The following is a 14,908-nucleotide window of genomic DNA, read 5'->3' on the forward strand; positions in this document are numbered from 1 at the left end:
GAGCGCCACCTACGCGTTATTAAATGAAGCCCTACGAACACATAGTTTGAGCTACATGTATGAAATCTGGCACACACGTGTATCATGCCAAGACGAACAAAAAAGTCAGTGGGACCACTGACGCAAACCCAACAGGAAGTCCGCCATTTGGATTGAAGCTGACATTTTGGCTCTAATTTTGCCATTTCCAGGCCTCGTACTTTTGCGAACTCCTCCTTGGGATTTGATTGTATAAGCTTCATATTTGGTCAGTGTCAACTACACACCTGGGCCATGTTAAATTGCGGAGCTTTTGAGTTTTCAGGATAGGGTGTGACCGTGGCGCCATGGCGAATTTCGATGATTCGCCATGAAAGTTTTATTGCCTCTCATTCTGTCATACATTGTCCGATCTGGACCAAAGAGGACACATATGATAAGGCTCCACCCCTGAACATATTTCAACTGCCATATTTGACATCAGTGACAGCGCCACCTAGTGGGAACAGGAAATGTCATGTTGTCTGCAACCTCAAATTTCTCCAGGAAAGCCTTAAGGAGTTGGTCTTGGGTTACAGTGAAAAGTGTGAGTTTTCGTGAAGGGTGTGACCCCAGCAGCATGGCGAGCATTGATGTCTCGCCATGAAGTAAAAAATTAGTATAAGTCAAAGAAATCCAGTCTGATCAGTACCAAACTTTACAGGCGTGATGACAGACCTGCCCTGAACAGATTGATGTGCCCATTGTCAGGAATATGCAGAGCGCCGCCTAGTGGGAACAGGAAATGTCATGTGTTTCACTTTGATATACTGTTTTTCACAGGTTCATCAGGTCCACCTCAAAAGAGGTGAATATTAACATCGGTCCCTCATGATGCTTCAGTGAGAAAATTATGAGTTTAAACTGAATGGCGCACCCTGGTGGCAAGGCGGTTCACCATGAAAGATGAAGTCGCTGTTGAGGAGCTTGGAAAGATAAAAAATTTGGCCAACTCCTCTAATGTCATGAAGGCTTTCTTGTTATGTGGTAATTTTCATGGAATATTGCAAAATGGCTCAACAGCGCCCCCTACAACATTTAACCCTGGAGAACCCATGGGGTCAGATCCGACCCCATTGGTTTTCTAGGGAACCCATGGGGTCAAATTTGACCCCATGGGTTCTCCAGGGTTAAAAACATCAGTCCCTGCTCTGTGTTTCATCTATGATTTTGAAACCTGGTAAGCTTATGTAAGACATCAAGATGTACAGAAAAGTCTCTTGGAGCAATATCCCAAATCCAACAGGAAGTCAGCCATTTCAAAATTAAAGTGTGATTTTGGCGACATTTTCCCCTCTTTTCAGGTCTCGTACTTTGATGAACTCCTCCCAGGGATTTCATCAGATTGACTCGATCTCCAGTGCAGGGAGTCTAAAGACCTTTGTGATGCGAAGCTTTTTACATTCAGGGAAACAGGGTGGTCATGGCGGCACGTGGAGTTTCAATCACTCGCCAAAAAGCATTAATCTGTCACTCAAAAACAATGTCCAATCTCTCCAAAACTTCGTATGCATGAGTCGAGAGCCAAGCTCGGAAATATTTGATATGCCATTTGTCAGTAATGGTTAGAGCGCTACCTAGTGGGACGACTATAATCATCATTGAACGAGATGAAATTTTAGCTGGTGGCATGAATTCCATCAACGTGACATCAGACACATCGGACATGCTGGGTGTAGGTGATGGGCGTGGCTCGATGCCCTGGGGTGCGAGGGCCCTCATAATGCTGCTTGCAGCTTTAATTTGATTGTAATTGTCTAGCTGCTCAGATGTGAAGAAGAAGAAGAGTTTCCTTCTTAGACGTTTCCACATGGATTTGATTTCAAAAGAACAAAAGTAAATTTTATTGGATTTCTTCTTCGGTAGACAATAACTGGCCTTCCTATACATTCCTATATATGGATGGTAGAAATACACAAGAATGTTACAAAATATCAGAGAAAGGAAGTGATGAAGTACAAATATTTTGTTACTGTACTTAAGGGGAATTTTCAGGTATCTGTACTTTACTTTAGTAGTTTTTGTCAACCATCTTTTTACTTTTACTCCCTACATTTTTAAACAAATATCTGTACTTTCTACTTAAAATTTCAGAACAGGCTCGCTACTTTAGGTTCAAATGTCAAACTGGTTTGAGCCTAAATGGGGGGGTCTCACACAAAGGGATGAAAGAGCAAAAATATAATTTATAACGCTATATAAGACCTATGTTTTACTTACTTTGAGTACATTTCAGGGCTTGTACTTTTTCACTTGAGTAAAGAAGTTGAATCAGTATTTTAACTTTCACTGGAGTATTTTTTAACACAAGTATCTGTACTTCTATCCAAGTAAAGAATGTATGTACTTTTGCCACATTTGCAAAAGATACACTTCTCACCTCATTGTTTGAAACACCTGTTCAGCTGATATATCTAACTAGCCTGCACCATGGCAGCAACTTAATGCTTTTAAGTATGCAGACACGGTGAGGAGATGCTGCTAAAGTTCAAACTGAGCATCAGAATGAGGAAGAATGGTGATTTAAGTGACTTTGAATGTGATATGGTTGTTAGAGCCAAAAGGACTGGTTTGGGTATTTGATAAACTGTGGATCTATTTAAATGTTTCCCACATTACCATCCATTATATCTAATATTATATCCAATTTGCTGCACAATGCAGTGGAATGCCTTTTGGAAAAGAACAAAAACATACATGCTGATTGATATCCGACGTGTTGTGTTATGTTATGTGTGACAGATTTACAGAAAGTGAGCATTGTTTTTGAGCAGGTTATTTTAATGCAAACGCACTTCATTGTTATGAAAGTTTGAAACCATCCCCTCAGGTTTTCAGTCAGAGAACTGATCTACAGCAGAGAACTGAGGAGTGTGAATGAGTGGTTTCGTTTTTATTAAACTCTGTAACTGTGTCAAAGATTAAACAGTGTTTAACCTACAGCTAGACTAACAACTGAAAGAAAAAAAAAAGAAAAAAAAAAAACCTCTTGAATTATTTAAACAGCTTAAAGTCTAACAAATATGATGCTTTCCCTGAGAGTAGAAGTTCCCAACATGGCCACCTCAGGCTCTCTTCCAGAAACCAGGGCCCGTATCCCTAAAGAATCTTTGTGCAAAAAGTGGCTCCTAGCAGCCAAATTCTAAGAAAATTCTCAGAGTCATGACGTTTTTTTTAGAATTTCCCCTAAAAGTGACACGATAATCCCAGTTAATATAAAAGCTATTCCTCAAGATTCCTAGCGCTTAAAAGGGCTCCTAAGGCGAGATCTGCTAAGAGCAGGGAAGAGGACTTTTAGTGGCTTAGGAGTTCCCCTAAGCAGCTGCACAAAATGGCCAACAGAAGAGGCAGGAGAGATACCTTTATGTTCGTTCACCAACTGGGCCAGCAACAAACCTTGCTCCTCAGTCCAGTTCGGCTTGCGAGTCCTTTTTTTCTCCATTTTCTGCGTTTGTAGGATATTTGTTAACAAGCCTTTATAAATAGACCAGCCAGCAATCACAGACATTGATAAAAGCTGAGCCGTGTTACCCTCGTTAAGACCACACTGGACTTGTAACGTTGTGATTTCTACTTCATTAGGGACAGCCCCTTGAGATAGGCCATGTTGTTTTCAATGGGGTCCATATGGGAGTGAAAGTACAAAATATGCCAGCTAGGATGTTGATATGAGCAAATAAGACATGAATCATTATTTGAACAGGGTGTAATGAGTTTAAGTTTTCACATATTTTAGATTCTAATGTTAGGCTATAACCCCTACAGCTTACTATTCATTTTCCAGATATTTTCTTGAATGTGAAATATTATTTACAATTACAGTCAGCATAAGATTAGAGTGTATAATTATGTTTATTGATTTGAGGGTACATCCTTTGCTCATTCTCACCAAAAGCTCATTTCCATCAAACTTGTAGGATCAACCAATCACGGCTTTTGAAATGACTCATACCTAGCAACGGGGTCAACCACACCTCCTCACTAAGATAGGATTTTCCATCCATTCCTTGCTCAGAGTTCACTGAAAATGTTCTGGAATCACTTCTAAGCTAAAACTCCTGGCAAGGAATTTTTAGGTTAAGTTAGGAGCTCTCTGAGAGGATTCTCAGAATCTTTAGGGATACGGGCCCAGTTCATTGGCAGAATATACTTGCAAAGAGCTGAATGTTTCACATTTTACAGAGATGCATTTGAGATTTTGTAAACAATTTATTGACATTTTATTCAATAGTAAATACATGTACATGCTTTAGTATTCTTCAATATTTATACATTTGATATACAGACAAACTTACTGTCAGTCAAAAATGCGTCTATGGAGAGGGTTAACTTTTGTATAACAAGCAAGTAAAAGGGAAAAAAAACAAACAAAAAAAACCCAAAAAAAAAACAAAAAAACCACCCTAACTAAAGAAAACAGCAGAGACAAATCTGCACAGATCTACAGCACACTGAAGGCAGAGTCACCAAAGTACTGGTTAAATATTTCTGGGTGGGAAAGGTGAAACTGTCTAAGAAGACGCTTTTTCTCCTTGGCTGAGATCTTGGTATCCAGGTGGATGTTGTTTAAGAGGACCCACAGCGCTTGGTTGGTGGTGGTTTTTGTAGAGCTTTGTAAAGTGTTCCTGTCGATCTGCTGACAGAATGTAGAACCTGAAGAATTGGGGGGGGGGAGACCTTTTAAAGGGAATAAACATTGCATAATTGCCAATTTAATATAACTACAGACCTCCAGTCTCAGCTGGGAATAAAATGATCTGGAGATTCTGCCACCACTGGGGGGCAGTGAAACATCAATAACCTACACATGATGTAGACCAATTTATGCATTACAACGGACGAAGAGAACAACAATAAAGAGGAAAATTAAATTAAAATTGATTTGAAGAGAAATGTCTGGATATTATTTAGTTTGTTTTTTCTGCTGATTGTGGTCTCCACCAGGGAGCATCTGCTCTTTAGCTGCATGACCTCTTAGACTAACTGGCCAGAACAGCTATGACAGATCCACCAGTGCTCATTTTTCTTAGCAGAGAGCTCCACTCTGTGGAGAGGAGGGAAATCTGCTGTTGCAGATATTCAGGATGCCATGCCAAGAAAATTACTGCATGTTGAAGAAACATTTCACTCCGTCAGTAATTAAAGATTTTTGGAAAGACTGTCATATAAATATTTCATGCTTTATAGATGTGTAGTAATACACAGTCATAGTGAGAGAATGAATAACATCAATACCATTATCACCTGAATTTTTTCAATTTGAGTTATTTGATTGAGAATTTTTATTTATTTACTTATTTACTTATGTGCGACCTGTTCGAGAAAGACTTCATGTTAATGTTAAAAGATAAAAGTATTTTATTTAATTACAGATACCATTCCTTTTTTTGCAGTGAGATGGAATTGTGCGATCTGTTCTCCGTCTTAAAAGGAAACTGATGTTTTGTGTCATTTACCAAAAGTAATCAAAAGCCATTTACCCGTCACATCTGGCTGTTTCTCCTGTACGAGGCAAGCCAGCTTGTCACTCACTACTTTGTGCAGTGCCCCAGGTATCTGGAGCAGAGAACAAAAAATATTTACAGAACAAAACTGCACATAATCCATGCACTGAGATGCTGCTCATGTAACAAGCACCCCCCCAAAGAAAAACACTGTTGGAAGAACAAGAACTGTGTAGCTTTACGTTTGTATCTAACCCATTCATATTTTCCCCACACTGTCTTCCTTTGTAATATCTACTGCTTTACAGCACCCCAAGCGAACCTTCGAGACACATTCCCATTTACATCGGTGTCTGCTGTGTGGCCACTTGTGTACAGCTTTTTTTATAATTACCATCTCTTCTACTACAAGTCAAAAGGGCCCCATGCAAACACATTTTAAGTTGTTGGACAAGCCGCAGATTTATTTAGCAATGGTTACCAAAGAGAATATTGTAGATAAAGTAACTGATTACATTAAGGATGGCCAACTACAGTAGGTCATCCTTAGCAGTGGTTTGAGTGACCAGATCACAATGGGTTTAGTTCATATGTACAAACATTTCTTGCACAAATCTTTGATCAATTTTTTTCCCTGCTTTCTTGCTGCACTGGGGCAAGAAATCAGGAAAAACATCATCACCACTTTCTCACAACACAGACCAAAAGCATTCTATTACCTTGAAGATTTCTTTAACATTGCTTAGCATAAAGACCAACATAAGATCTTCTTTCTCTTTGGAGAGAGCCTTGCTGTGTAGGATCGCCCTGGAGAAAGACCTCTTCACTGCCAGCCTGTTCTCAATCTACAGATGACAGAGAACATCATTGATGTCAGACCCCCCCCACCCCCCTCAAAAAAAGAAAAAGAAAAAAAAAAAAGCCCCAAACCAAAACACGGAAGTGTGGCCTTCCCCACAGAGAATAAAAAAAAATAAATAAATAAATAAAACTCACCTCCTTGTCCACTTTAATCCCATGTGGGTCAGCTGCCAGAGACATGAAGATAAGCAGCCTACGGAGCTCATCTCTACAGCTGTGCGGCAGCAGCTTCAGACACAGTTGCAAAGCCTCGAGAGCCTTATCTAATTGAGCATTTACTGAAAAGGTGAGAGAACGAAAGAGACAGTTGTGCTGCAAGTGGTGAGGTTATTAAAAATTCAGCATCTTTGGAGGAGAAGCAAGCGTGGTTGGAGACGCGGTAAAAATCTCACCAGTGTTCTTACCGAGCAGCTCGCTGATGGCTGTGTAGATGTCAGTCATGTGCTGCGGCAGAAGTGGAAGCCTGTTTGTGTTGCTGTAGTGTTTGACCAGAGTCCCATATAGAAGCAGCTTACACTGGGCCAAGCCACTTGGGGAGAGATGTGTGTGCTCTGCACTGTCGTCACCTGAGTATTTTGAAGCTATTGTTAAACATGCCATCATTTGCAACATAAGCTATACATGTCTCTCACCATAGCTCACCAGTGGCGTTTACATGCTTTACCTGATTCTGATACTCATCATACCACTTGCCTCTTTCTTGGACGCTGAGACCAGCTGGTTCTGGGTCACAGCTCTCATTATTTTGAGGGAAACAATGAGGCAGCTCCCTGCTGAGCTCCACTACCGGCTGGTCAGGCAGGAAGTCCAAACAGTCCAAAGCTGCACAGAGCCACTCATCTTCCCTGAGGAATGAGGAGGAAACAGTGCAAGTGAGATCAACACAACATCAAATTTATAAATAAAATAAAGATTTTTAAAAATCCAAACTTACTGAGAGTCTCGGAAGGCTTTGAGGATCTGTCGGTCCAGGTGGTTGTTGCTGTAGATCAGATCTGGGTTACTGTGTGCCAGGTTGGTTGGAGATGGAGAGGATGGGCTCTGCCTGCACTGAAGCACGCCTTCCAGCACAGGGAGCTCCACCAGGTTTAACAGCCTGAGCAGGGTCTGCTCCTGCCACACCTCATCCACCACTACAGGAAAGAGTCAGAGGAACCAAGCTCTAATTGAATTGCAGCCTGTGCAGGTGTATTGCTGCCTTTTGTCCCCCCGAATGCAGCCTATGATAGGATTCATGCTGTTAAACTACATGTGTAATGTTATTTGGCATAAAACATTGTCTGATAGACGCATATATTGCTCAAAACCTGAATAGATCATTCAGCATTAATGTCAAATTAACAGATGTGCAAAGTTACTCAAACCATGTGAATGAATGTACTCCGATTACCCTCAGAGATGCCGGATTGTGGCTGATCCAGCTATGTAGTACAGATTTCCTGCTTGTCCTTTGTATACCACAGCATTATGTATTGCAGAAACATTTGATTTAGTTTAGTTGTCCAGGATTGCTTTAGTGATGCATACGAAAGAAAGATTTGTGCTCACATGATTGTGGTAAACCCGTGTCTGTCTGTACCCTGCACGGACTCAAACTCAGACTGTTCATCGGCAGCTCCAATGATTGGCTGCTAGTGGCAGGAGCATCTAGCTGGCTGGAAGCATGAGTGAAGAGGACTGGGGTGGACATCTCAACAAGCGATGCAGGGGGACAGGTCTGCTCTTCCTGCCTGAAATGCAAGAAAAACAGATTTCAGGGCACAGTAAATTCAGACCTTGATGGATCTACGCTACAAAAGAATTCAGGCAGTCCCAAAGGTAAAAGCAAGGTGTACCTAATAATATGGACAGTGAGAGTATACAGGAATATTTATTATTCAATATTTAATTCATAAAATATTCATACATGAGAAATTTTGACTTGATGCCACCTTTGGTTAGATGTTTTATATGCAGTGTGCCTGTAATACAGATAAATAAATAGTTTAGAGGCGATACCTGTCTGAAGGAGCGCAGGTGAAGAACTTTTGGATCCCATTCACAAGCACACCTTTTTCCAACTCATCTACTGAAGGAGTAGATGTGCCTACAAACCTGCATGTTTATATGAAATGTTTAGGGAATGCCATCATAGATAGACATATTTAACACAAAAAAAGTTATTTAAAGAATTTGTTTCATGTATCCAACCTGTACAGAGCGCTCTTGCTGTCCTGAAACACATCCCGTTTCCTGTCTTTTCCCAGCACTTTGGTTCCCACCGCCTCAAACACGCCGCACTCCAACAGCGCCTGGCACACACACACCACTTTGTCCCGAGATATGATGGCACCTTAAGTTTAATCAAACAGAAGGGCCGAATATCATAAATAAAATGATCTCTAGAAGGTGAAGCTATGGGAATAAAACAGCATCTACAAACCAACACTCAAACACACACACCCTCAAAGCCCTTCGCTTTAACAATGTATTCTGCCAGTACATCCACACCCTCTGAGCCAAGGAAACAGTCACTGTGGGATTTCAGGAGGACTCGTCTGCGCTTCACAGTCACAGTAGACTTCAGGTGGGAGATAAGGCTGCTCCACATGGTGGGAGACTGGACTGGCTTGAAGGCCACACAAGGAGCTTAAAAAAAAGGCACATTCAGAACAAACTCTTAACATATTTTACAGGCAAGTTGTGCAGGGCACGATTAGATATATGCAAAAGGACAGAAGAGACCTCTTAAACACCTTTATAGGAATATATATCTTTAAGAGAATGAGGGAAAGGAGAGAAATCAAGGGTTGCGGAGGAAGGTTAGACTAAGCACAATAACGGAAACCTTAAAAATGACGACTGCCAAATCCTTTGCCACAGCTGTTTGTAAGTGTAGCTTTGCAACGCTTGCTTAACATGAGAGAAAAACAATCAGATCTCAGTTCAGGCCTCCGCCAGGTGCAAGCACCTGACTGAAACTCACCTTGATTACGCACACACAATTTCTCCGCAAGGTTCAGCGCCGCGGCTCTTTCTTTTATTGAAGCCATGCTTCTGACTGATTACAAAGAGCTGAGAGTGGGCGGGTATAAAAGCAGGAGGAAGCAATCAATGAAAGCGCCTCCAACCAAACAAGCGCCCTCTCTGGCGTTTGTGTGCAGCGCTGTAATAAAACCGCTAGAGGGCGCTAGTCGCTTAGTCACACAGAGACCTCTGGCTATGGAGGTCTTCAACTATGTGAACTTTGTGTTTTACTGACTAGCTTTCATAGATTCAACTAATGAATGATGGGAACCGATCTTCTGATCCTCTGCGGAGTCATTAGCCATAGCTTTATCAACACTTTATTAAAAAAAAATAATTTATATAAAAGCACTAAATGATTGAGTGATCATTTATTTTAAATATCAAATTAATTTAAATATTTAAACAAATGTTATGCATTTTTTTCTTCTCCGTTTGAGTGCCTGCAGGTGGTGTAAGTAAATATTGACCATCTGCCTGTGTCACATTAGTATTGTGCAAAAATAGGACATCTCTATTAAAACTCTATTGTATTAATTTATGCATGCATGCGTTTTATTTGTGCATTATATATTTTATAGAAAACTACTGGGATATTTAAATTTGTATTTATATCTCTTAAAGTTTTTGAACATTTTTGAGAATCTTCTCAGCATCTGTCCAGTGCGCTTCCTGTAGTGCGCCATCTTGCTTGCTGTGCTAATTACTAAAGGTAAGGTACTGTATATCAACAGGCAAACATTTTATTTGAAATACTTACTTATGGTAGTGCCTATTTTATTTCGCTGTTAAATTAGTGTACAAATATGTATTTCAGCATTAATATGGAAATGTATGTTTAAACTGCAGAGTCATGTTAGCTACAACTAGGTGGCTTTAGCAATCATTTTTGCTAGGCTAAACAGTTTGTGCTTATTCTGTTAGCACGGGAGTTTGATAACACTGGAAATACCTTTAGAACAACGGTACAGTCACAGTAAAAACTAATCCTCTGCATTTATTGTGTTGTTTATCAACATATCTGGGCCTTAGTGTTTTGCTAAGACCCAGATTATTAGTTATCTTCAGGATCATGATAACTGATTTTGGTACAGTTGAACCTAGAGCAACATTAGTTATCATAATCCAGGAACACCACCAATATGGGCACATCAGATACACCTGATATTGATAAGTCTTACACTGTCAGCTTTCTTCTCTGGCTTCAAACAGACTAAACTTTATTATTATAGTAGCTCTCTTCTAGTCTTACCAATTAAAGTGCTAAAAGTGCTTATCACATTCATACGGTACTTTTACTTACACATAACCAGATTTGTGTATCCTGATTGCCAGTATTAGGGTAACTGGATCCAGAAAACAGAAAGGTATCCTGGGTTCTCTGAACTTGTTTCGTAGTGCAGGGCCAAGGTCTTAAAATTTGATAAATACAAACTCAGATGAACTACAGAACAATAACACATTTTTGAGTGCCATTATTGCTTTAACAAAATTAAGCCAAAATGCGCAAGTGGTGTCTAAAAATTTAGGTACACCCTACTATTGCTAATCAAATGCACTTTATGAATTGATCATCAACAACTGATGATCAGTTAACATCTGGAGTATGTGTATGTTAATCCAAGGAAGAAAGACACCAGCAATGATCTTAGAGAAGCAATTATATCTTCCCACCAATGTGGTAAGGGTTATAAAGCCATTTTAAAATATTTTAATAGTCCTTTTTTCAACAGTGACGAAGTGGAAAACATTCAGGACAGTTGAAATCTTCCCAGGAGTGGATGTCCTAGCAAATTAACCCCAAGATCAGATCAACGTTCAGAGAAACTGCATAAAACGTAAGAGCTTTATATCAGATCCCACAGGCCGACTTTGGCATGCCGTGTTAAAGTTCATGACAGTGCAATTAGAAAAAGACTGAACAACTATGGCTTTGTCTGTTGGACAGTGTGCTTTTGTCTTGTCCTTTGGACAAACAAGAGCAAAGTGGAGGTGTTTATCCATAATGTACAGCCTCATTATGGCAGTTCAGGAGATAGAGCCGGTCATGTACAAGTTGAGAGATTGGTGGTCTCTTGCCCAAGGATGCCAAATATCCTTGGGCAAGATATTAACCCCAGGTTGCTCTCTGATGCATCTATTGGAATATGAATGAGTGTGAATGTTAGATAGAAAGCAATTGCCTAGAAAAGGCATTTCATTTCATTTAGTCAACCAGGAAATCCTCTGTATACCTAAAATATTCTAGAGTCACAGGTGAGGTCATCTGTCGGTCCAAATTGGGTCATGTAGCAGAACAATGATCCCAAGCACAGCAGCAACTCTACAACAGAATGAGTGAAAAAGAAAAGAATCAAGGTGCGTCAGTAGGTTTAAGTCCAGAACTCAGTCTGATTGAAATGGTGTGCTGGGACCTTAAGATACCTGTATAAACCAATCCCACAAAATCCAGTTAACTAACATTTCAAAGAAAAAGTACACCAACATTCCTCCACAATGATGCGAGAGACTGATAAAGTCATACAGGAGGCCTTTACTTTTAAGCCATTGCTACTAAAGGAGGTTTGACAAGTGCTTGACTCACGGGGGGTACGTAGTTTTTCACACATATAAATAAGCCCACAGTATATTACAGCATGTGTTGATGTTCATTTGAGGTTGTATTTACAGAATTAATAATAAGGTATGATTATTGATACATTCTTTTAAATTCTATTTTATTGGAAGGAGGACAGCATACTTTGATAATGTTTAAATCTATTTTTCTTATTAGTTTTCCAATTTAGAAAGAAAGACAAGCCGCTTCAGACTTTAAAAACACAATATCCCTTTTAAAGTCAGAAAGTTTGGCGAGACATTTTACTGGTCACACGAGGTCACTTACTTTATCATATCATTAACAATGTGACAGTAAGCCAGCATGAAAAGAAAATAAGTAGAGTTTATCAGTTTAACCCGTGCATTTCTTTTACTTGACAAGGTAAAATAAAGAAGCTAAATTGTTGTGTTGCAGTAGTTGGCAGTATCCGCACTTGAATTGCATGTATTACAGATTCAGAGCTTCTTTAACTTTCTTTTATGGTTGTATTACAAAACAGTTACCAGCATAACTCACACAAAGATAATACAAACTTCATGTTACTTGACAGAAATGTTCCATTTTAATGGCTACGGCACTTCTTTTAATTTGTCCCTTCATGGCTTGGAGGTGGTAGTTAATACCTGCTCAACTAAATCCCAGGAAAAGCAAATAAAGACACTGCAGTTTCCTCCCCTCCTGCCACATTCACACATACACATTCAGGCTGTGCACATAGTGCGCCAGGAGAGCGACACACTAACGCACGCTTGCACAAATCCCCTCCCTGCTCAGCCGGGGGTCACAGTGTCAGTTTATGATAGTAGCCAATTCTAGCAGGGATCATTTAATTCTCCAACATGATTGATACTAGCGCAGGTTAAATGGGAGAAAAAAGGTCCGTTCTATTAAGAGATCATTGGCTAGTGGAGACCTCCCACTTAAATAGTTATATTTTCAGTAGGTGTGTGCTTGCAGTGTGTGTCTGTGTGTGTCACTCAGTTTCTTGGTTATGTTGAAGGGACAGTTGCAGAGGACTATCCACAGGTCAAATTAAATAACCTAGGTAATTTAAAAAGCATTGACAGTGCAATTTGTCCATTCAGTGTTATTGCTCTGACCCCTATTAGTGTCGATGGGCTGGTTCATTTGAACCTGGATGGCTTATCGAGGTGTTATCTTCTCATTGCAATGGAAGCGGTGTAAAACAAAGAAAGAAAAAAGCCCTAACAGTCATTTCAAAGCCATTAGGTCAGACTGCAGTGATTGAGAAGCATTATGAGGCCTTAATGTTCTTCTCTATTATTTCTCCTAAAATCATTTAGGGGTAAAAATTGCAGATGAGGAAGTAATTATAAGCCTATAAGCTCATAAGTGGAAAGGCAGAGATGTTACTGCTTATTAAACCGTCTATTCTATTAACCTTTCCAACAAAACGCACCCCACTCCCACCCCACCAGATTATCAGGCAGAAGAGGCCCAGTGGGACCTTTGGCTGCCCTGAAACGACTCGATGGATGTTAGCACAGAGTCTGAGACACTTTCCACCCACACCACTGTAAGTTACTAATTTTGACAGTGCAAGGCAAAGTAAATAACATCCATCAGCTGGTTTGTTTACTTGGTGAAAGATGAGATTAAAATACATTTTACATGAATGATATTGTTTCAATCTTAGCTTTGTTTGAGATTTCGATCTTCTTTTTCAGTTTGGAGAAGATGTGTTGGAACATGAGCTGAATCTTTCCAGCTCACACTGTCAGACGGAGAGCGGGGGGAACATCTTACTACAGCTGCTGGAATTCAAAACCAATCTACTCGAAGCCGTACAGGAGCTGCATATTCGGAGGGTAAAGTTGAAGTTGTAACCAGTGTCACTGTGAAGGCATTATGGTACTATCTCCTTATAGTTCACTTTATTTTCATTTCATAATCGAAATCACGTCCTGTGTCATGGCTCTGGTGGCATTTTTCTGTTTCTACATGGTGGAAAAAGATGTAAGTACTTTTAAAAAAAATGTAACAAGTACATAGACCAAGGATCATCGGAGACTGCCCTGTAGCCCTTTCGTAGGCAGTGGTAGTACTGTGTTGAGTGTCATGCCTTGATCCCTTTCTCCATCTTCTAGTATTAGCAGTAATTAACAGCAGCTTAGCGACAGAGTTCACTGATTCCTAACTTTAAAAAATCTACCAGCTCCAAGCAAGGTTCATCCATACTTTTAATACTGATCACATAAATTAGCAGAACATTTCATATTAATTTACCAGATTAGTGCAGTGAAGCTATTTTATTTAAATAATATCTGAGCTGGTTGGTACTAGAATGATACACGATACTGACTTACGCATAATTTCAAACAATACTAAAAGCAAAGATTTATAAACAGATGCGTGAGCACATGCTTTGTGTCAACACTGGTCATTATTAGCAGCGGCTTTCTGGAAATTACGCTAGCTCGTTTAGGTTTGGAATTGGCTGACATGAGAGCTGTTTGAACTTTGAGGTGCCTTGTTATGTGTATTGTCTCTAGTATTGCTCACTTCCTCTATTCCTCTGTATTATATCACCATTTCCTGAGTAGAACTGAGACACTAACGGCTCTGTTTGGCTGAAGAGCAGCGTAATTTTACAAAAATATTGGTTATGTTGGTATTAGAGCATCCATAGAGAAAGTGCCCCTTTGGCTATGTGGATTTAACCCTGCTGGATATGATGCACATTACGTCAAGAAAGAGGGGAGGGGGTCATATAAGCCTATTAGCCCTTAACCAATGAGCACAAAGTCAATTTGTTTGTAAAGAACTAACAAAAAGAATAAAGCTTTCTCCCCTCCAGCAAGTACTTTAAATCCGAGTGTGCTTAAAGGTTAGAGGAGCAAAAATGGGATGTTGGTCATTGAGCTTTTATTGTTATAGTCATGTTAACTTAGACACAGACATTAGATGATATATCAGTCTGTTCCTCCTCAGGCACTGCTGTTATCAAAGTAGCACTTTG

The 14,908-nt window shown here is 40.0% G+C and overlaps 1 protein-coding gene across 1 annotated transcript; it reads right to left on the minus strand.

The window, feature by feature from the left end:
* Positions 1-4,459: 4,459 nt before the first annotated feature.
* On the minus strand, positions 4,460-9,355 carry LOC134630542 (DEP domain-containing protein 7-like). The gene is made up of 12 exons (XM_063477892.1): positions 9,289-9,355; positions 8,766-8,951; positions 8,514-8,655; positions 8,322-8,417; positions 7,872-8,053; positions 7,258-7,456; positions 6,966-7,168; positions 6,728-6,889; positions 6,459-6,601; positions 6,182-6,307; positions 5,499-5,574; positions 4,460-4,671 (listed from the first exon to the last, which is right to left on the minus strand). The coding sequence occupies exons 1-12, from the start codon at positions 9,353-9,355 to the stop codon at positions 4,460-4,462; spliced, it is 1,794 nt and encodes a 597-aa protein (XP_063333962.1).
* Between the last annotated feature and the right edge of the window lie 5,553 nt (positions 9,356-14,908).

Source organism: Pelmatolapia mariae, linkage group LG7, assembly GCF_036321145.2.
Source record: "Pelmatolapia mariae isolate MD_Pm_ZW linkage group LG7, Pm_UMD_F_2, whole genome shotgun sequence".
In the NCBI taxonomy this organism is placed as follows: Eukaryota; Metazoa; Chordata; class Actinopteri; order Cichliformes; family Cichlidae; genus Pelmatolapia; species Pelmatolapia mariae.